A 21,381-nucleotide genomic window follows, 5' to 3' on the forward strand; every position below is an offset into this window, starting at 1 on the left:
AGAAAGTCTGCACAACTGTGCCCAAACACTACCCGATGGGACAGTGCCACTAAATCAAGCCCCGCTCCCATCGCACACCACGGGTCCCACCATGGTACACTCTCTCCAGCTGAAGGATGAGGCCCAAGAGCAGCAAAAGCAAGTCTTGCCCTCAGTGCAGCATCCGCCTAGGCTGGGCGGAGGCATCAGCATGAAAAGCCTTCTCCGAGCCCTGCTCTGTCAGAGAACACAAGACCTTCTACACAGGATCCCTGCGCCATCCTCCCGTCTGAAACAGACAGCCCAAGGGCTAGCTCTGGGCAGCAGCCATGTCAGGGGAAGCACAACAATTACTCCCACCCCCGATGCCACACAGACGGCACAAGTTGAGGTGCTCGTGAACCTTCATTGCTCCCACAGCAAGGCAACACGCGAGAGCACAGAGCAGACCCGTACTTGGAGGCCGTGGAGATGGTAGAGTGGTGGTGTACGTCGGTGTGGGCGTGGATGTGCTGGCAGTAGTCTGCGTGTGAGGTGTTGTGCTGGAAACAGTTGTTGTTGTTGTCCCCGGGGGGCTGCTGGTGGTGCTGCTGGGTGGCACTGTGGTGGTGGCGGTGCTGGTGGGAGACTCCGGTGAGGTTGATGTGGGACTGGTTGTCGACAGAGTTGAAGGGGACCCTGTGCTTGTTGTGGAAGAAGTTGGGCCTGTTGTGGTGCTTGGGATGGCACTTGGACGACACTCCGGTATGTCGGGGACGCAGCAGACACTGATCTCATAGTTGAGGCAAACCGGCATCGGCGTTTCACCTCCTGGATGCTGCTCCCAATTGTTACAGACGAGCCCCTTGTCAACACTGCATTCCACCTTCTGCCCTAACTCGGTGAGGGAAACATCAGGGAATTTCTCTGCTCTGCATGAAATATTTTCAGCTTTCACACACACCCAGGAGGAGTCGTTCTTCCTAATATTCTCAAAGGTCTCATAGTCACCACTGTTTCTGTCAGAACTGTCTGGGTAACTCACGTCAATCCAGTCCGTCCAGATGCAGTCACAGTCTGGGGGACAACAACAACAAGAGCAACAATTAGAAACGGCAGGGACAGAGACAACAAGCCGGGGTACCGGCACATTTCCAGTGGTGCTCTGGGCGTCCACTGCACAGCAAAGTGCCAGGCAGACAACGCTGGACACATCAAAGCTCAATTCCACGGGCAGGACTCCCCTTCCCACCCCTACAAAGCACGCTAGGGCCCAATCAGGACACAGGCACCACCGAGCCTTGCGTGTCCCCCCCTGCTGCAGTTAGGGCACGGCCCCCTATCGGCCTTCCCGACTGCAAAAACTCTCCCAAAAGGGCAACGCATGAGGCGGAACAGGACCAAGCAGGCACTGCCGCCACCCTCTCATCTTCTTGTGCTGCTCACACCACCTCACTCTCAGGTAGAAGTGAAAACTTCCAGAAGGCTCATGACCACAGAGGAAGCAGGCACAGGACACGCACTACTGCCAAAACACCCACTTGCTTCCCAGCAGCGTGCGCGCGGCTCGAGAACAACACTCACGGGAACCCTGGGAGATCCCGGCTGCCCAGAGCCTTGGCCCACAGCAAGGGGCAGCCTGCCAACTGAAGCCTTTCCCCAAGCCCTGCCGGCAAAAAAAATGACTTCTTATAGCCAGAACTGCAGGTGAACGGCAGCGATGGCCACAGAGGCAACGCAAGGGGACAAAGCGGAGAAAGTCTGCACAGCTGTGCCCAAACACTACCCGATAGGACAGTGCCACTAAATCAAGCCCCGCTCCCATTGCACACCACGGGTCCCACCATGGTACACTCTCTCCAGCTGAAGGATGAGGCCCAAGAGCAGCAAAAGCAAGTCTTGCCCTCAGTGCAGCATCCGCCTAGGCTGGGCGGAGGCATCAGCATGAAAAGCCTTCTCCGAGCCCTGCTCTGTCAGAGAACACAAGACCTTCTACACAGGATCCCTGCGCCATCCTCCCGTCTGAAACAGACAGCCCAAGGGCTAGCTCTGGGCAGCAGCCATGTCAGGGGAAGCACAACAATTACTCCCACCCCCGATGCCACACAGACGGCACAAGTTGAGGTGCTCGTGAACCTTCATTGCTCCCACAGCAAGGCAACACGCGAGAGCACAGAGCAGACCCGTACTTGGAGGCCGTGGAGATGGTAGAGTGGTGGTGTACGTCGGTGTGGGCGTGGATGTGCTGGCAGTAGTCTGCGTGTGAGGTGTTGTGCTGGAAACAGTTGTTGTTGTTGTCCCCGGGGGGCTGCTGGTGGTGCTGCTGGGTGGCACTGTGGTGGTGGCGGTGCTGGTGGGAGACTCCGGTGAGGTTGATGTGGGACTGGTTGTCGACAGAGTTGAAGGGGACCCTGTGCTTGTTGTGGAAGAAGTTGGGCCTGTTGTGGTGCTTGGGATGGCACTTGGACGACACTCCGGTATGTCGGGGACGCAGCAGACACTGATCTCATAGTTGAGGCAAACCGGCATCGGCGTTTCACCTCCTGGATGCTGCTCCCAATTGTTACAGACGAGCCCCTTGTCAACACTGCATTCCACCTTCTGCCCTAACTCGGTGAGGGAAACATCAGGGAATTTCTCTGCTCTGCATGAAATATTTTCAGCTTTCACACACACCCAGGAGGAGTCGTTCTTCCTAATATTCTCAAAGGTCTCATAGTCACCACTGTTTCTGTCAGAACTGTCTGGGTAACTCACGTCAATCCAGTCCGTCCAGATGCAGTCACAGTCTGGGGGACAACAACAACAAGAGCAACAATTAGAAACGGCAGGGACAGAGACAACAAGCCGGGGTACCGGCACATTTCCAGTGGTGCTCTGGGCGTCCACTGCACAGCAAAGTGCCAGGCAGACAACGCTGGACACATCAAAGCTCAATTCCACGGGCAGGACTCCCCTTCCCACCCCTACAAAGCACGCTAGGGCCCAATCAGGACACAGGCACCACCGAGCCTTGCGTGTCCCCCCCTGCTGCAGTTAGGGCACGGCCCCCTATCGGCCTTCCCGACTGCAAAAACTCTCCCAAAAGGGCAACGCATGAGGCGGAACAGGACCAAGCAGGCACTGCCGCCACCCTCTCATCTTCTTGTGCTGCTCACACCACCTCACTCTCAGGTAGAAGTGAAAACTTCCAGAAGGCTCATGACCACAGAGGAAGCAGGCACAGGACACGCACTACTGCCAAAACACCCACTTGCTTCCCAGCAGCGTGCGCGCGGCTCGAGAACAACACTCACGGGAACCCTGGGAGATCCCGGCTGCCCAGAGCCTTGGCCCACAGCAAGGGGCAGCCTGCCAACTGAAGCCTTTCCCCAAGCCCTGCCGGCAAAAAAAATGACTTCTTATAGCCAGAACTGCAGGTGAACGGCAGCGATGGCCACAGAGGCAACGCAAGGGGACAAAGCGGAGAAAGTCTGCACAACTGTGCCCAAACACTACCCGATGGGACAGTGCCACTAAATCAAGCCCCGCTCCCATCGCACACCACGGGTCCCACCATGGTACACTCTCTCCAGCTGAAGGATGAGGCCCAAGAGCAGCAAAAGCAAGTCTTGCCCTCAGTGCAGCATCCGCCTAGGCTGGGCGGAGGCATCAGCATGAAAAGCCTTCTCCGAGCCCTGCTCTGTCAGAGAACACAAGACCTTCTACACAGGATCCCTGCGCCATCCTCCCGTCTGAAACAGACAGCCCAAGGGCTAGCTCTGGGCAGCAGCCATGTCAGGGGAAGCACAACAATTACTCCCACCCCCGATGCCACACAGACGGCACAAGTTGAGGTGCTCGTGAACCTTCATTGCTCCCACAGCAAGGCAACACGCGAGAGCACAGAGCAGACCCGTACTTGGAGGCCGTGGAGATGGTAGAGTGGTGGTGTACGTCGGTGTGGGCGTGGATGTGCTGGCAGTAGTCTGCGTGTGAGGTGTTGTGCTGGAAACAGTTGTTGTTGTTGTCCCCGGGGGGCTGCTGGTGGTGCTGCTGGGTGGCACTGTGGTGGTGGCGGTGCTGGTGGGAGACTCCGGTGAGGTTGATGTGGGACTGGTTGTCGACAGAGTTGAAGGGGACCCTGTGCTTGTTGTGGAAGAAGTTGGGCCTGTTGTGGTGCTTGGGATGGCACTTGGACGACACTCCGGTATGTCGGGGACGCAGCAGACACTGATCTCATAGTTGAGGCAAACCGGCATCGGCGTTTCACCTCCTGGATGCTGCTCCCAATTGTTACAGACGAGCCCCTTGTCAACACTGCATTCCACCTTCTGCCCTAACTCGGTGAGGGAAACATCAGGGAATTTCTCTGCTCTGCATGAAATATTTTCAGCTTTCACACACACCCAGGAGGAGTCGTTCTTCCTAATATTCTCAAAGGTCTCATAGTCACCACTGTTTCTGTCAGAACTGTCTGGGTAACTCACGTCAATCCAGTCCGTCCAGATGCAGTCACAGTCTGGGGGACAACAACAACAAGAGCAACAATTAGAAACGGCAGGGACAGAGACAACAAGCCGGGGTACCGGCACATTTCCAGTGGTGCTCTGGGCGTCCACTGCACAGCAAAGTGCCAGGCAGACAACGCTGGACACATCAAAGCTCAATTCCACGGGCAGGACTCCCCTTCCCACCCCTACAAAGCACGCTAGGGCCCAATCAGGACACAGGCACCACCGAGCCTTGCGTGTCCCCCCCTGCTGCAGTTAGGGCACGGCCCCCTATCGGCCTTCCCGACTGCAAAAACTCTCCCAAAAGGGCAACGCATGAGGCGGAACAGGACCAAGCAGGCACTGCCGCCACCCTCTCATCTTCTTGTGCTGCTCACACCACCTCACTCTCAGGTAGAAGTGAAAACTTCCAGAAGGCTCATGACCACAGAGGAAGCAGGCACAGGACACGCACTACTGCCAAAACACCCACTTGCTTCCCAGCAGCGTGCGCGCGGCTCGAGAACAACACTCACGGGAACCCTGGGAGATCCCGGCTGCCCAGAGCCTTGGCCCACAGCAAGGGGCAGCCTGCCAACTGAAGCCTTTCCCCAAGCCCTGCCGGCAAAAAAAATGACTTCTTATAGCCAGAACTGCAGGTGAACGGCAGCGATGGCCACAGAGGCAACGCAAGGGGACAAAGCGGAGAAAGTCTGCACAGCTGTGCCCAAACACTACCCGATAGGACAGTGCCACTAAATCAAGCCCCGCTCCCATTGCACACCACGGGTCCCACCATGGTACACTCTCTCCAGCTGAAGGATGAGGCCCAAGAGCAGCAAAAGCAAGTCTTGCCCTCAGTGCAGCATCCGCCTAGGCTGGGCGGAGGCATCAGCATGAAAAGCCTTCTCCGAGCCCTGCTCTGTCAGAGAACACAAGACCTTCTACACAGGATCCCTGCGCCATCCTCCCGTCTGAAACAGACAGCCCAAGGGCTAGCTCTGGGCAGCAGCCATGTCAGGGGAAGCACAACAATTACTCCCACCCCCGATGCCACACAGACGGCACAAGTTGAGGTGCTCGTGAACCTTCATTGCTCCCACAGCAAGGCAACACGCGAGAGCACAGAGCAGACCCGTACTTGGAGGCCGTGGAGATGGTAGAGTGGTGGTGTACGTCGGTGTGGGCGTGGATGTGCTGGCAGTAGTCTGCGTGTGAGGTGTTGTGCTGGAAACAGTTGTTGTTGTTGTCCCCGGGGGGCTGCTGGTGGTGCTGCTGGGTGGCACTGTGGTGGTGGCGGTGCTGGTGGGAGACTCCGGTGAGGTTGATGTGGGACTGGTTGTCGACAGAGTTGAAGGGGACCCTGTGCTTGTTGTGGAAGAAGTTGGGCCTGTTGTGGTGCTTGGGATGGCACTTGGACGACACTCCGGTATGTCGGGGACGCAGCAGACACTGATCTCATAGTTGAGGCAAACCGGCATCGGCGTTTCACCTCCTGGATGCTGCTCCCAATTGTTACAGACGAGCCCCTTGTCAACACTGCATTCCACCTTCTGCCCTAACTCGGTGAGGGAAACATCAGGGAATTTCTCTGCTCTGCATGAAATATTTTCAGCTTTCACACACACCCAGGAGGAGTCGTTCTTCCTAATATTCTCAAAGGTCTCATAGTCACCACTGTTTCTGTCAGAACTGTCTGGGTAACTCACGTCAATCCAGTCCGTCCAGATGCAGTCACAGTCTGGGGGACAACAACAACAAGAGCAACAATTAGAAACGGCAGGGACAGAGACAACAAGCCGGGGTACCGGCACATTTCCAGTGGTGCTCTGGGCGTCCACTGCACAGCAAAGTGCCAGGCAGACAACGCTGGACACATCAAAGCTCAATTCCATGGGCAGGACTCCCCTTCCCACCCCTACAAAGCACGCTAGGGCCCAATCAGGACACAGGCACCACCGAGCCTTGCGTGTCCCCCCCTGCTGCAGTTAGGGCACGGCCCCCTATCGGCCTTCCCGACTGCAAAAACTCTCCCAAAAGGGCAACGCATGAGGCGGAACAGGACCAAGCAGGCACTGCCGCCACCCTCTCATCTTCTTGTGCTGCTCACACCACCTCACTCTCAGGTAGAAGTGAAAACTTCCAGAAGGCTCATGACCACAGAGGAAGCAGGCACAGGACACGCACTACTGCCAAAACACCCACTTGCTTCCCAGCAGCGTGCGCGCGGCTCGAGAACAACACTCACGGGAACCCTGGGAGATCCCGGCTGCCCAGAGCCTTGGCCCACAGCAAGGGGCAGCCTGCCAACTGAAGCCTTTCCCCAAGCCCTGCCGGCAAAAAAAATGACTTCTTATAGCCAGAACTGCAGGTGAACGGCAGCGATGGCCACAGAGGCAACGCAAGGGGACAAAGCGGAGAAAGTCTGCACAGCTGTGCCCAAACACTACCCGATAGGACAGTGCCACTAAATCAAGCCCCGCTCCCATTGCACACCACGGGTCCCACCATGGTACACTCTCTCCAGCTGAAGGATGAGGCCCAAGAGCAGCAAAAGCAAGTCTTGCCCTCAGTGCAGCATCCGCCTAGGCTGGGCGGAGGCATCAGCATGAAAAGCCTTCTCCGAGCCCTGCTCTGTCAGAGAACACAAGACCTTCTACACAGGATCCCTGCGCCATCCTCCCGTCTGAAACAGACAGCCCAAGGGCTAGCTCTGGGCAGCAGCCATGTCAGGGGAAGCACAACAATTACTCCCACCCCCGATGCCACACAGACGGCACAAGTTGAGGTGCTCGTGAACCTTCATTGCTCCCACAGCAAGGCAACACGCGAGAGCACAGAGCAGACCCGTACTTGGAGGCCGTGGAGATGGTAGAGTGGTGGTGTACGTCGGTGTGGGCGTGGATGTGCTGGCAGTAGTCTGCGTGTGAGGTGTTGTGCTGGAAACAGTTGTTGTTGTTGTCCCCGGGGGGCTGCTGGTGGTGCTGCTGGGTGGCACTGTGGTGGTGGCGGTGCTGGTGGGAGACTCCGGTGAGGTTGATGTGGGACTGGTTGTCGACAGAGTTGAAGGGGACCCTGTGCTTGTTGTGGAAGAAGTTGGGCCTGTTGTGGTGCTTGGGATGGCACTTGGACGACACTCCGGTATGTCGGGGACGCAGCAGACACTGATCTCATAGTTGAGGCAAACCGGCATCGGCGTTTCACCTCCTGGATGCTGCTCCCAATTGTTACAGACGAGCCCCTTGTCAACACTGCATTCCACCTTCTGCCCTAACTCGGTGAGGGAAACATCAGGGAATTTCTCTGCTCTGCATGAAATATTTTCAGCTTTCACACACACCCAGGAGGAGTCGTTCTTCCTAATATTCTCAAAGGTCTCATAGTCACCACTGTTTCTGTCAGAACTGTCTGGGTAACTCACGTCAATCCAGTCCGTCCAGATGCAGTCACAGTCTGGGGGACAACAACAACAAGAGCAACAATTAGAAACGGCAGGGACAGAGACAACAAGCCGGGGTACCGGCACATTTCCAGTGGTGCTCTGGGCGTCCACTGCACAGCAAAGTGCCAGGCAGACAACGCTGGACACATCAAAGCTCAATTCCACGGGCAGGACTCCCCTTCCCACCCCTACAAAGCACGCTAGGGCCCAATCAGGACACAGGCACCACCGAGCCTTGCGTGTCCCCCCCTGCTGCAGTTAGGGCACGGCCCCCTATCGGCCTTCCCGACTGCAAAAACTCTCCCAAAAGGGCAACGCATGAGGCGGAACAGGACCAAGCAGGCACTGCCGCCACCCTCTCATCTTCTTGTGCTGCTCACACCACCTCACTCTCAGGTAGAAGTGAAAACTTCCAGAAGGCTCATGACCACAGAGGAAGCAGGCACAGGACACGCACTACTGCCAAAACACCCACTTGCTTCCCAGCAGCGTGCGCGCGGCTCGAGAACAACACTCACGGGAACCCTGGGAGATCCCGGCTGCCCAGAGCCTTGGCCCACAGCAAGGGGCAGCCTGCCAACTGAAGCCTTTCCCCAAGCCCTGCCGGCAAAAAATGACTTCTTATAGCCAGAACTGCAGGTGAACGGCAGCGATGGCCACAGAGGCAACGCAAGGGGACAAAGCGGAGAAAGTCTGCACAACTGTGCCCAAACACTACCCGATGGGACAGTGCCACTAAATCAAGCCCCGCTCCCATCGCACACCACGGGTCCCACCATGGTACACTCTCTCCAGCTGAAGGATGAGGCCCAAGAGCAGCAAAAGCAAGTCTTGCCCTCAGTGCAGCATCCGCCTAGGCTGGGCGGAGGCATCAGCATGAAAAGCCTTCTCCGAGCCCTGCTCTGTCAGAGAACACAAGACCTTCTACACAGGATCCCTGCGCCATCCTCCCGTCTGAAACAGACAGCCCAAGGGCTAGCTCTGGGCAGCAGCCATGTCAGGGGAAGCACAACAATTACTCCCACCCCCGATGCCACACAGACGGCACAAGTTGAGGTGCTCGTGAACCTTCATTGCTCCCACAGCAAGGCAACACGCGAGAGCACAGAGCAGACCCGTACTTGGAGGCCGTGGAGATGGTAGAGTGGTGGTGTACGTCGGTGTGGGCGTGGATGTGCTGGCAGTAGTCTGCGTGTGAGGTGTTGTGCTGGAAACAGTTGTTGTTGTTGTCCCCGGGGGGCTGCTGGTGGTGCTGCTGGGTGGCACTGTGGTGGTGGCGGTGCTGGTGGGAGACTCCGGTGAGGTTGATGTGGGACTGGTTGTCGACAGAGTTGAAGGGGACCCTGTGCTTGTTGTGGAAGAAGTTGGGCCTGTTGTGGTGCTTGGGATGGCACTTGGACGACACTCCGGTATGTCGGGGACGCAGCAGACACTGATCTCATAGTTGAGGCAAACCGGCATCGGCGTTTCACCTCCTGGATGCTGCTCCCAATTGTTACAGACGAGCCCCTTGTCAACACTGCATTCCACCTTCTGCCCTAACTCGGTGAGGGAAACATCAGGGAATTTCTCTGCTCTGCATGAAATATTTTCAGCTTTCACACACACCCAGGAGGAGTCGTTCTTCCTAATATTCTCAAAGGTCTCATAGTCACCACTGTTTCTGTCAGAACTGTCTGGGTAACTCACGTCAATCCAGTCCGTCCAGATGCAGTCACAGTCTGGGGGACAACAACAACAAGAGCAACAATTAGAAACGGCAGGGACAGAGACAACAAGCCGGGGTACCGGCACATTTCCAGTGGTGCTCTGGGCATCCACTGCACAGCAAAGTGCCAGGCAGACAACGCTGGACACATCAAAGCTCAATTCCACGGGCAGGACTCCCCTTCCCACCCCTACAAAGCACGCTAGGGCCCAATCAGGACACAGGCACCACCGAGCCTTGTGTGTCCCCCCCTGCTGCAGTTAGGGCACGGCCCCCTATCGGCCTTCCCGACAGCAAAAACTCTCCCAAAAGGGCAACGCATGAGGCGGAACAGCCTTGGCCCACAGCAAGGGGCAGCCTGCCAACTGAAGCCTTTCCCCAAGCCCTGCCGGCAAAAAATGACTTCTTATAGCCAGAACTGCAGGTGAACGGCAGCAATGGCCACAGAGGCAATGCAAGGGGACAAAGCGGAGAAAGCTGTGTGACAATATGGTGGTGACAGTGCTGTCGGGAGACTGTGGTGAGGCTGATGTAGGAATGGTTGTTGACAGTGTTGAAGGGGACCCTGTGCTTATTTATGAATTTGCGGCTGTTGGAGCAGTCAAGGACAGAGAATATTTGAATTATGCAGTATACATGAGTGCAACAGGATTGGCACTCAACATGAATTTTTGTGTAGGCACGTGCCCTATATTTATTATTATCAGCTCTATCTTAACATAGTTAAAGTGTGTATAACTAGGCTGTCGTGTCCTGCAATGGAAAGCATACAATACTAGTAGATGTAGTGTGCAGGCAAGGTGATGACAGTGTTTTCCCAGCCCTGAAACTAGGCATTTTGAAAAATTTAAAAATACCTATGATGACATGATTTAAGTAATGCTCTGTGACCTTTTTAGCTGTGCCTTGTTACTTACTACATTTTACTCTCTCATGGAATAAGGACTGAGAGAGGAATATGCGGTGTGCGAAAGAATTAAGTACAGGAATTTGTTCATGTCTCACTGTCATTTAGTTTCCCTGTGGTGGAAAGTCAACCTCATCACTGCTTCCCAGAGCACTAGTGACTCTCAGCAAACAATAACCACAGTTCACAGCACATGGCAACCTGAAGAGTGAAGCTATTCCCAAATTGTGCCAAAGAAATCCTTCCTCCGTAGACCGATAATCACAGTAATATCTAGTACTGACAGAAGGAAAGTAGGAGAAGAAATAGGAAATTTTATACAGCCCCATCCCACCACTAGACAATGCCTGAAATAATGATACTCTAAATTAAGTCTTACTAATCTTGCACAATTAGTCCTTCTGGGAACCTCCTCTCGAACAGAAGGACAGAGCTCTTAACCTGCCTAAGTAAGACTTCCTGCCAGCTCAATATCTATTATGGAAATGACACGCTTTTTGTAGGTGAGATCCCTGTATCTCTTTTATAGCAAAGCAATGGCAAGGGGTATTGGCCTGCCAAATACCTGGAGAGGTTGAAGTTACTGGGGTGGTGACCGATGGTGTGGGTTGGCTTGTCATGGTTGGAGTGGGTACGGGCGTGGTGGTAACTATTGGTTGCCTTGTTGTAGTGGTGATGGATACTGTTGTGCTGGTGGTGGTTGAAGTTGCAGTTGGTGTTAGACTTGGTGTACTTGTGGTTTCACAAGAGATTTCCTGCCACTCACAACAGTTTACCCTGATTTCATAATTATAGCAAAGTTGCCACATTGTTGCATCTTGCTCCTCATTTTTACAGATTAGCCCATATGTAACATTACACTCTACTTTCTGGCCAAGTTCCTCTAAGCTCACGTCAGGATTATCTGTAGCTCTGCATTCGATGTTTTCAGGAGCTTCACATATTTTGTTTCCATGTTCCTTTCTTATTTCATCATAGGTTTCATAGTCACCACCATTGTCTTCAGGTTTGCTAACATCAAACCACTCAGTCCAATCACAGATTAATCCAAAACATGGAGCTGCAAGAAAAGAAAGATATTCAGCATCTGAACTTACAGAGAACATTCTGAGAATTTTATGTTTGTATTCTATTCCATTAAGGACTACAACAATGCATCGCAACTTGTCATTATTCAAAGAGAAAAGCATTTCAAAGTTTGTTCTGTATTAGCAGGTTTTTCAACAGGAAGCTTCACATCACAATAAATTGACCTTTAAAAGTCTTTAAGGGTCATTCTTCCATCTATAATTATCACTTTTTTTTTGCAATTAAAAAAAATTACTTATTTCTGTTTCAAAAATATTTTTCTATAGCAGCCACTGTTAATTTACTCTTCCTTTAAATGCTACTTTGACATTTTTTAACAACTTAGTTTTCTATTTAAAACTTACATGTCGTTACTGGAGACCTTGTAGTGGTAACTAGAATAGGAAAAAAAAAACCAAAACAAAAAACATTACTCCATCATCTGCAGTATTTAGAGGGAAATATAATAGTAGTTTTAAATATCCTAATTATATATTTTTTTCTGATACTGCTGAGAAAATTCTACCATCCTGGCTGGATATTGAGATGCTAATGTGTTTTTCAGAATTATGAAGGCATTCTGTACTTTTATACTTACAATTTCTTCCATGGGGAGTAACTCAGCTCAAGTGTTTCTTTCTTAGTGTAGTGTGATAAAACTATTTGCAAGTGTTGCTCTGTCTGTGTCAGCAGTAAGTTCATACACTTGTACTTTCTATCTTCAAAGTTTTTTCTTAATGAAAATAATTTTTAGGTGCGCATTTCTGTTAAGGATTTACCTGTGGTGGTAAGAGTGCTGGTTGGGAAGGATGTTGAAATGGTTGTAGGTGAAATAGATGTCGGACAAGGATAAGTGCTTCCAACAACTATAGAACCATTTTCTGCACAAACGTATGTTATGCATATGTTACCGTCCTGTATTTGTGCCACAGTGTCACCGACTTGATAACTCGTACCATTGATGACACAAGGACACCCTGCAAGAAAGAGCTTTACTGTACAATTTTTCTACTACTGGGTAAGAGAAAAAGGTAAAATACATATGGTCAAGCAAGCACTTACAAGAGTCATGCATGCTTCTTTCAGAGCTATATCCAGAGCTTAGATCTAATACATTGCACAAATTTATCTTTACATTTAGAGAAACATTAAAGCATAACTAGTAAAGCCCTGCATAAAACAGTTGGAAGAACAGACTTGCAATCCAAGTTTTAAAATAATTTGAGAGAATAACAACTGCAGTTTACTATATGGCACTTTTTTATAACTCTACATGTTCTGGGTGTGCAAACTCTTGTAGAGAAATCAGTCAATTTGGATATGGGTCATGAGAAGAAAGAAAAAAAGGACATGAGAAAAAGGTTGAACAATAAGTATTACACCAACAGCAAGGTTCAAGAAAAGTGCTGCCTAGTTTTCTTCGGCTACAGCTTCCACTTGCACTGGAAAGAATTATTCCAAATCAGTACTAAGTCTTTTTTAGAGACGGATGTAACTGTTCTATGCATTTTTTTGTTATTCGTTTGTAAAAAAAAAATATTATTTACCTGGGATTGGTTTACACTCTATGGAGCCTGAGGGGCCACAGATACTGAAAGGAAAATTTTCAAAAATTAAAAAGTTGCAGATGTTTTATGGCAACTGTGAGCAATGCCAAGAGCACAGAAACACAGAAATTTGTCACTTGATCTCCATTCATACTACTGGGTATTTTTCTAGGCATATTTTCCAATATTGCCTATCATTGTTTCATTCAAACTAAATCATCAATTTCATTGTTTAAGTGCAAGATCATAAGACTAACATGAACCACTTTGTGTTGCCAATTGCAGGAGTGCAATAGTACCAACTGTTTTTCAGAGCAGTGAACTTACAGCTAGATCAGGTATTTTTGTCTCTGGTCACCATGTGGAGTCATAGATGTCAGTACTATCATTACTAAGCCTGTAGGAATGAGCAGTTAGGACTCAAATATCTCTTTCTGGTCTAGGACAGATAATTTCAACTGTTTTGAAATATCGGTTTTAAAAGAGAATGCAAGGCCGAATAGTCTCTCTGTTCCCAAAGAACTGTGAGAATCAAAGGATTATTCTAGAGACATATTCAGGATTCATGCCATTTTATCATTTATAACAATTCAAATATTGTATTCAATGAATTTGATAATCAGTTATTATAATGACTCTATCAACCAGAAATCTGGATTGTTGTGGGTTAGGAAAACTATGACTGAAAAGTTTAGAATCTATACATATTGTAAGTGAAGCATTTTTTTTGAGTAAGTCTCAGCTGCAATAAACATCATTGTTCCGCTGTTTCTATAGATGAATGCCAGAATATACCAGCTCTTCAGTTGAAGTTGCATCTCTATTTGCTTAAGGCCCAGTTAAGTAAATGAGGGGCTGAGCATAGATAAATTGTTTCCTGAATTTCTGCAAGTGTTTTTCCATTTTTTATATACCATTCTGTACAGTTCTCTTTGGTGGGTATTTTATCACCAGGGGGAACAGGAACATCATTGATGTAACACCAACATTCGTCTTCAGGCACACATTCCTTTGTCTCTTCATTATAAACAGGCTTGTCCTTAGGGCATCTGGGGTAGCAACCTGTTGATGACAAGAACAGCAACACACAGGACAAAGAAAAAGTATAAATAGCACAATGATAATATACCTTCTGAAGGTAAATTATATCCATTGAATCAAGCATAGTGAAAGAAATAAAAAATTTCAAATTCACGTTAATCCATAGACAATTAGTCTTTCCAAAAGACTTAAATCAAACAGTTCTGATTGATACCAGGATATGGAGCATTACATGAGAGTTTAGTCATGAAAACTAGGGAAGCTGTTTTTTCCTAATTCAAGACCTGGGAGAAAAACCTGATTTATATTAGTTTCTATGAGTAGCTAGTTACTTTAAGATAAAGTAACATCCTGATTTTTCAACAGATATTGAAATGTGATCACTATATCGATAATAATTGTGTGAAGAATATACAAGTGAATTCATTAAGAAACAGGTTTTTCTCTACATTTATTGGCACTATAGACCTTGTTTATGTGCCTTTAATAGGTGAGGAATCTCTACCCAAACCAGAAAATTTATCTGCATTGTTCCATATCCTTGACCCGTGACCTAAACCCCATCTGTCAACTCTCATTGTATTTTTCAGGTAAGTACACTTTCTAAAAATTATTGTGTCATGCTTTCAAATAAACTTTCATAATATCCAATTCTTAATTACATAAAATCACCTTTATGCTCTGCTGGAGTTCTAAATTGCCTAAAAACTCAATGGTCATGTAATTAACTGGTACTTAAAAGTCACTCCATGGTGCCAGACTGTACTAAAGAGGTCCTAACAAAAATAAGTATGCTCTATATTTCTACTGAAAATAAAACCCAAAAATAATTTAGAAAGATAGCTGGATATATAATAACCTGCCTTCTACCACTTCCCAAATCTTTCTAATAATCTAAGACAACATATTTCAAAACAGAGAGTCAATCATTTTTTAATATTTTGGTTATTTGGGGCTTATTTTGCTTTGTTAACAGCACTTCAAGGATTAAAACAGCAAAAGTCAAACCCTAGGAAGTTCTTTCCGATGCCTAAACCGGAGATAAATACCTCCACTCCAGACCAAGAGGACTATGTCACCAAATCCATGGCTATTTTCTCGAACTACTTCATGTGGTATACCAGAAGATATCTGTGAAGTCATTCATACTCTTGGATCATTGCAGTCCCCATAATGTGGAATTCCCTTTCAGTTATCAAGAAGAAGGACTTTCCTGTACTAATATCCTATTTCTAGATACTTTGAGAGGTTCAGTAGAATTTAAGTGGCTTATGCATCCTCTAAGTGGGATGGAATGCAGAATAACCTCTTTTAGCCTCACATCTTTGTCTTAAAGCCTAAACAAACACTGTAAATGAAATATACTAAAAATAGAAGCAGCCCCCAGTAGCTTTCTGACAACATATTGTGGTCTCCATTGAGAATCCTAGATATAGCACCATCAGTGTGTCTGATATCAAAGACATTTTCCATGGTAAAGACAGGAGGATGCTGCACATTAATCTAATAAAGTCAAGAGGGATTTGATGCATAAGAAGGATAGACTGAAAAATACCCAGCTATCTGTAACTTGTTTTTTTGCCATATAAAAAAGGTCTTCCTTCTCTTGGAGTGTCCTTGGGATGGGGTGCAAAATTAGAACAGTGTAACAATCTTGCATGTTTCAGGATATTCTCCAAGCAGAGCCCTAGTTTTATGGCTGACAGCAATGTAACCATCACCCACTGATATTAATAAATAATAAATTACATTATAGGAAAATTTTATGTAAGACTGAAGACAAATTCAACCCAACAGATTTAGGAACATTCCATATCCATTGAATGATACCTGGACAAAGTCATATGGAATAAAATATAAAAATGGCAAGAAATTTATTACCTTCTAGGTATGGTACTGAAAAGTTTGTGCTGACATTATTAATCATCCTGCAGGTCATGATACTACTGCCACAAGGCTCGTAGTGCCATTCACACTCATTACGAGGGTTGTAGTAGTCACAAAATATCGCTGATGACAAAAAAAAGAGAAGTTGCTTAAAAACATGGTTGCCAGAATGCAGCTCTGATTGGGTCTTTTAAGGTACAAGCTAAATGAATCTATGTGTTAACCCAGAAAAATTACTCTTGAGGTATAGGACCTGAACTTTCTTCTACTATACTAAACACAGGGTACCTCAAAATCTGGGCTCAAAATTCTGGGGAACAAGATTTTAATATTAAACACTCAAAAAAGAATGAGTTTTGGTTTTAATTTAAAATTAAGGGTAAATTTCAGAGAGTATTTTTCTTTCTAGCTACTAGCAAACCACTAAAAACTCTTGCAGTTTATTCAAAATAGTTATTTTTTGCTGTATCACTGAGTAAGAGTCACATTCAGCAGACCAAGAGCAAGCATATAAGATATCATGGATACAACTTAAAACAGATTTCAACTTAGACGTCTATGACCAGAGGAAAGAGCTTTTATGAACTTATGTATCAGAGTTATCTGAAACATATAACTTCTGTTTCCCTAACATTACACCTAAAAACTACAGCTAGCCTTAATTCCAAGTCAAAGTGACCTTTTAAAATAAAAAAAAATTTACATTCTCATTATTTGATCAGCTTTCTGACAGCAGCCAGAAAAATACAGTTGTGTTTAACTGTTACTCACGGCATATATCGGGAGTCCTCCAGAAAACACATGCCTGAGCCTTGGTACATTCTTGAGCATATGCAGCAACTGCAGAACAGAAGCACTCACAGTCTCCACCACTGTCACAAGAGCAGGCATCGTGAACACAAGCATCATAGAAAGGAATCGGGTCCACCTGTTGGGGAAAGAAATGATGCCTTTGTTCAGCTCCAAATTACTATTTTTTGAGTTTATCCAATGACACACTAGCTTAGAACTTTTAGGATTGAGAATCTCTCTACAGGAGATGGTGCAACTGCAGCACATGGACTTGTTCAGGCTAGATTTTTGAAGCTAGTCTGCACAGCAGTAGCAATGAAACTATGGTGATGAATGTGGGCTTGTAGAGTCCCATTACACAATCCCATTACCACAGATACTCAAACTACTTTGACTGTGGCTAGCTGGAATGTGCTGACACCTGTAGCTGTACTGAAGACTGAATTGAAGATCACTCTAATTAACCATTTCTTTATTAATTTCTGATGATCTCTCTGCTTCTGCATTAACAGAAAGGCACTGTGCTGTTCTATCACTTACTACTCTCTACAAACCTTGGCGTGACAAATTTTAAAGACTTCACTAAGGATGATGCTGCATTCTTTCTCTGCCCAGGACTTCCGATGTGGTTTCACATCACAGGGCTTAATCTCTTGTGTGACATCTGGGCACATAGAAGACTGTTTCCACGAATTCCCGAACTTCAGAGCATTAGTCTCCTGCAGCCCACTTCTTGTTGTAAAGTCATTGTTAGACTTGTCATCAAAGTTGCCACACAGACCACACACTTTGCCCTGAAAAAAATAATAAATATATCCAGAGCTTTTAAATATACCATGGAAGCAAGAAAAAGACTTCAGTAAAGTAAGATCAAAACACTGACATTAAAAAGGATAACTGACGCTCCATGTAAATGACGTCTTTTCATCTTTACTTCCAAATCATCTGTACAGAAATTAAACCCTCATTTGTCTGTGTACTTAGCAAACTATTCAGTTGCAAACTCTTCCATCCTTGAAACTAATTATATTTAGTGTACTTCCATGTCTCTGTGGCAGCCTTTAATTCAACTCATAACACCAAAGAGTGGTTAAACTTCTTTCAGCTGAGAAGAATTAATTCGTTTTCCATTCTTCTTGATTCATCCTAACTCATCTATTAATATAAGCCTGAAGGAATTTCAGACTGCTCAAAACTGTTCGTAATAAAAGCTTCTAATGTAATGAGCACCATTTCTTCACCCATGGAACAAAAATAACAAAGACTATTTTCCCAAAGAATTTAGAAAGTTGCCCACAATAGAGAATTGCTTGTAGTGTTATTTAAGGTACATCAACCCCCCCAGGCAACAGTGAGTTCCTGTTTATACAACCTCACACCTCCTCATTCAGGTCAATGAATTCAGTACTCTTAATGCAGATTTTTGGAAATTAGAACCATCTCCATACATTGCACATGGAGTTTGGTTTTAACTCAGGGCTGAGAATCCATGCAGTTTTCCAATCACATGTACAGTCAGTCTCCTAAATCACTTTAGATGTTTAGCTCTCAAAATTCACAAACCCTGAATGCCTTATATGTTTAGTTTTATTGCAGTCATATGTCATGCATCCTCTGCATTACTTTGTGAGGGACTGTAAAGAGCTCCAGCAGCACGTCTGCACGCTGTGACAATAATAATACAAGCTAAACACCAATGCCCAGAGGATATAGGAGTTAATGATGGAGTCAGAATAAAAGAATATTGATGCTTTCTTATCTCATTAATCTATTCATAATAGTACTTAAGAAAAAGAAGACAGGTCCTAACTTTGTAGTCAGGAGTCAGCTTGATGAAAACAGTAGTCTTCTTATCCCAGATAAGCATTACACCATTTGTAGCCTCAATAACAAGATAGAGGCCTACTGTCCTGTTCCAATAACGCACGTCATCACCAATATCTCGCTGAATTTCTTTATAATCTTTGTTCTCCAATTTCAGTTCAGTTTTCTGAAAGATAAGAAGAGAGATATTGTCGCACAAACTTTTATGATGAAGTAAAATAGTAGATGTTCATAAAAATACAACTCATTCTGAAATCAATACCTCAAAGTCTGGGTTGACTTTCAAATATGACAGAAAGTGGTGTGGCACTTCTGTTTGAAAGAGGTCTCAGTACCTGAGAATCTATACCTTTACAGATTATAGCTTTGGAGCATTATTTTTTTTTAAATACTTAATACTGATATGTATGCATTGAGTATCACTACTCACCCCTATAAACATTTTAATAGCCTTTGAGCAGGTGACTCCTGTAGTTCCACAAGGGACGTTCTCTGTGATGATACTAAATGACCCACTGGAACTTTTGTCACCACAAAAATCCTATAGAAAAAATAAAAATGAGCATAAAAATATTAGGCATAATATTTAATTTTTAGTTTAATCTCATAATAAATACCTCATTTAAATCTCTACAATGTATAAATTATTACTGCTGCTTCATTTGTGAATTCCTGCATACATATATCTTACAGATGCCTGAACATTTACATGCATCTCTGCATGTGTATAAACAGTTAATACAGTCTCATGTGTGGCAAAACTTGGGAAATAAGGCAGATGACAAAACAAAATGAGGAATGTATCTTTAAATATAAATATTTTTATTTGTAAACTTAGAATTCTGATTTATTTTGCAACTGATATTGTGCTGTTAGCTCTCACATACAATTTGTGAACCAGATAAAAACCACTCGCATCTTGCCTGCGCTGAAAATACATTCTTGGTGGAATGTGTAAACACTCCAGGATAATGATGCCAGACAATAAGGAATGACAAAACCGAAGAGGAAAGTAGATCTTCAAGGCAAATAAATGTCATTTTAGCCCTCCTGATCAACATTACCTGAGTAGCTACATATTCACAATTCCCATCAAAGTCATAGAATTTTCCATCAAAGGTGATATAATGGCCACTTCCATATATCATACAGGTCCCATAGCACATGTCTTCAGTACAGCTCCAAAATCCTTTCTGGCAGGTGCTAGAAGAGAGAGAAAGATCTGAATTTCCAGATCTCACCAAGATACTGCTGTTTGGAAAACTGCAGAACAAACAAAGCAGCTACTTGATACAATGTAATAATGTGTGCAATACTCATTTCAGTGTTAAGAATGTCTTAAACCTCAACTTCAATACTTTAGACTGTTTTCAAGCCTATAATATGATTTTTTTAATTCTAGCCAGCTACATTTTTCAGATCTGATAGCATTTATATTTAAAAAAATGATTACACTTTCCCAATGATAGATGGCTACAGAAAACAGGCACCTATTATTGCAGTATTTTCTGCACAATCTGTATTTCCTCAGACAGCCAAATTTATGCCTGAAAATAAAGGTTTATATTTGCAGCCACTGCAGCCATTGTGATACATAAGCCTAGACATGACTATGAATTTACTGCATAGAATATATCCTAGAAGAGAGCACAAAATTATAACTTACCAGGTGTTGCAGTCCACTGTTATCTTCTGTCCAGGAGAATACCACTGGTTGTTATGAATGCATGGGCAGTCCTTCCTCTCAACACAGCCCCCTTTCCCATCATCTAACAGACCTTCGGGACACACACAGCCTGAGATACACTCTGCCTGAAACTAAGGAATATAAAGACAAATTGTTACTTCATGAAAAAGCACTGCGTTCTTTTTCACAAGCACTCTGGTAAAAACTGCATTTATAAGCAAACAGCCTAATATTGATTAGTTTTACAAGGTTTTTTCCTTTTATATTTCTAATGTTTTTCTTTTCTCTTTTGATTGACTCAAAACTCAAATCACATTTCATATTACTCTATTGAATACACAGTAGAAAGAAAAAGGTGAGGAAAACCATAAAGGAAATCATAATGAAATTTCTAATAGAATAATACCATTGGAAAGAAAAAAAGGAAACTTAAACCAAATAAAACTGCTAATTACAACTGCATTATCTGTGTTGCACTGCATCATTTATAGAATACAGAATAAAGGAAACATGACATGGGAAAAAACTCAATGCATACATGATCAGTTTGAGGAGTATGACAGCTAAGTTGTACAGGCGTTCGCGAAGTCCACGTTGGGGATGAGTTGCAGTCAAAGTAGGTCTTATTAGAAGAACAGTCTGTTGCACCTGAAAGGTACATTTTTGGTTTAGGTTAATCAAGAAAAGGCAAAGGAAATATGTGTGAAAGGTGATAGTTACTGAGACAGAAGTCACAGGGTATGTCTAATCTTACCAAAAAAGGAGGTTTAGTGAAGAAAGAACAAAGTGAAAATGCAGATATGTTTCACAGAAAGAGAAAAAAAGCAAACACAAAATATGTGGAAAAATCAAGTGGAAAGTGTAGGTTTGGGTTTGGATGTTTGGTTATGGTTTCTTTAGAATTTTGCTTCATAGAATGCTGCTTACTTTTCATTCTTATCGTCACTGATGTACACTGGACCTTCGCATTTCGACAAACACTAGAAAAGAAGTGAAAGAAAAAAAAATTCAAAAAGTAAGCTCAGTGTCTTCAATTTAAATCTAAGGA

At 45.9% G+C, this 21,381-nt stretch overlaps 1 protein-coding gene across 1 annotated transcript in view; it reads right to left on the minus strand.

The window, feature by feature from the left end:
• Positions 1 to 21,381, minus strand: part of MUC2 (mucin 2, oligomeric mucus/gel-forming) — a 67,378-nt gene that overhangs the window by 29,805 nt on the left and 16,192 nt on the right. Inside the window, exons 17-40 of the mRNA XM_054068123.1 lie at positions 21,261 to 21,313; positions 20,872 to 20,981; positions 20,313 to 20,464; positions 19,711 to 19,849; positions 19,077 to 19,187; positions 18,633 to 18,812; positions 17,377 to 17,616; positions 16,802 to 16,958; positions 16,025 to 16,153; positions 14,017 to 14,164; positions 13,103 to 13,146; positions 12,335 to 12,532; positions 11,921 to 11,950; positions 11,053 to 11,547; positions 8,994 to 9,593; positions 7,427 to 7,883; positions 7,284 to 7,369; positions 5,717 to 6,171; positions 5,572 to 5,674; positions 3,977 to 4,459; positions 3,860 to 3,934; positions 2,267 to 2,747; positions 2,148 to 2,233; positions 568 to 1,035 (exon numbers count right to left, since the gene is read on the minus strand). Coding sequence (XP_053924098.1) covers positions 568 to 1,035; positions 2,148 to 2,233; positions 2,267 to 2,747; positions 3,860 to 3,934; positions 3,977 to 4,459; positions 5,572 to 5,674; positions 5,717 to 6,171; positions 7,284 to 7,369; positions 7,427 to 7,883; positions 8,994 to 9,593; positions 11,053 to 11,547; positions 11,921 to 11,950; positions 12,335 to 12,532; positions 13,103 to 13,146; positions 14,017 to 14,164; positions 16,025 to 16,153; positions 16,802 to 16,958; positions 17,377 to 17,616; positions 18,633 to 18,812; positions 19,077 to 19,187; positions 19,711 to 19,849; positions 20,313 to 20,464; positions 20,872 to 20,981; positions 21,261 to 21,313 — 5,480 coding nt within the window. The remainder of the gene's footprint in view (positions 1 to 567; positions 1,036 to 2,147; positions 2,234 to 2,266; positions 2,748 to 3,859; positions 3,935 to 3,976; positions 4,460 to 5,571; positions 5,675 to 5,716; positions 6,172 to 7,283; positions 7,370 to 7,426; positions 7,884 to 8,993; positions 9,594 to 11,052; positions 11,548 to 11,920; positions 11,951 to 12,334; positions 12,533 to 13,102; positions 13,147 to 14,016; positions 14,165 to 16,024; positions 16,154 to 16,801; positions 16,959 to 17,376; positions 17,617 to 18,632; positions 18,813 to 19,076; positions 19,188 to 19,710; positions 19,850 to 20,312; positions 20,465 to 20,871; positions 20,982 to 21,260; positions 21,314 to 21,381) is intronic.

Source organism: Cuculus canorus, chromosome 5 (genome assembly GCF_017976375.1).
Source record: "Cuculus canorus isolate bCucCan1 chromosome 5, bCucCan1.pri, whole genome shotgun sequence".
Taxonomy (NCBI): Eukaryota; Metazoa; Chordata; class Aves; order Cuculiformes; family Cuculidae; genus Cuculus; species Cuculus canorus.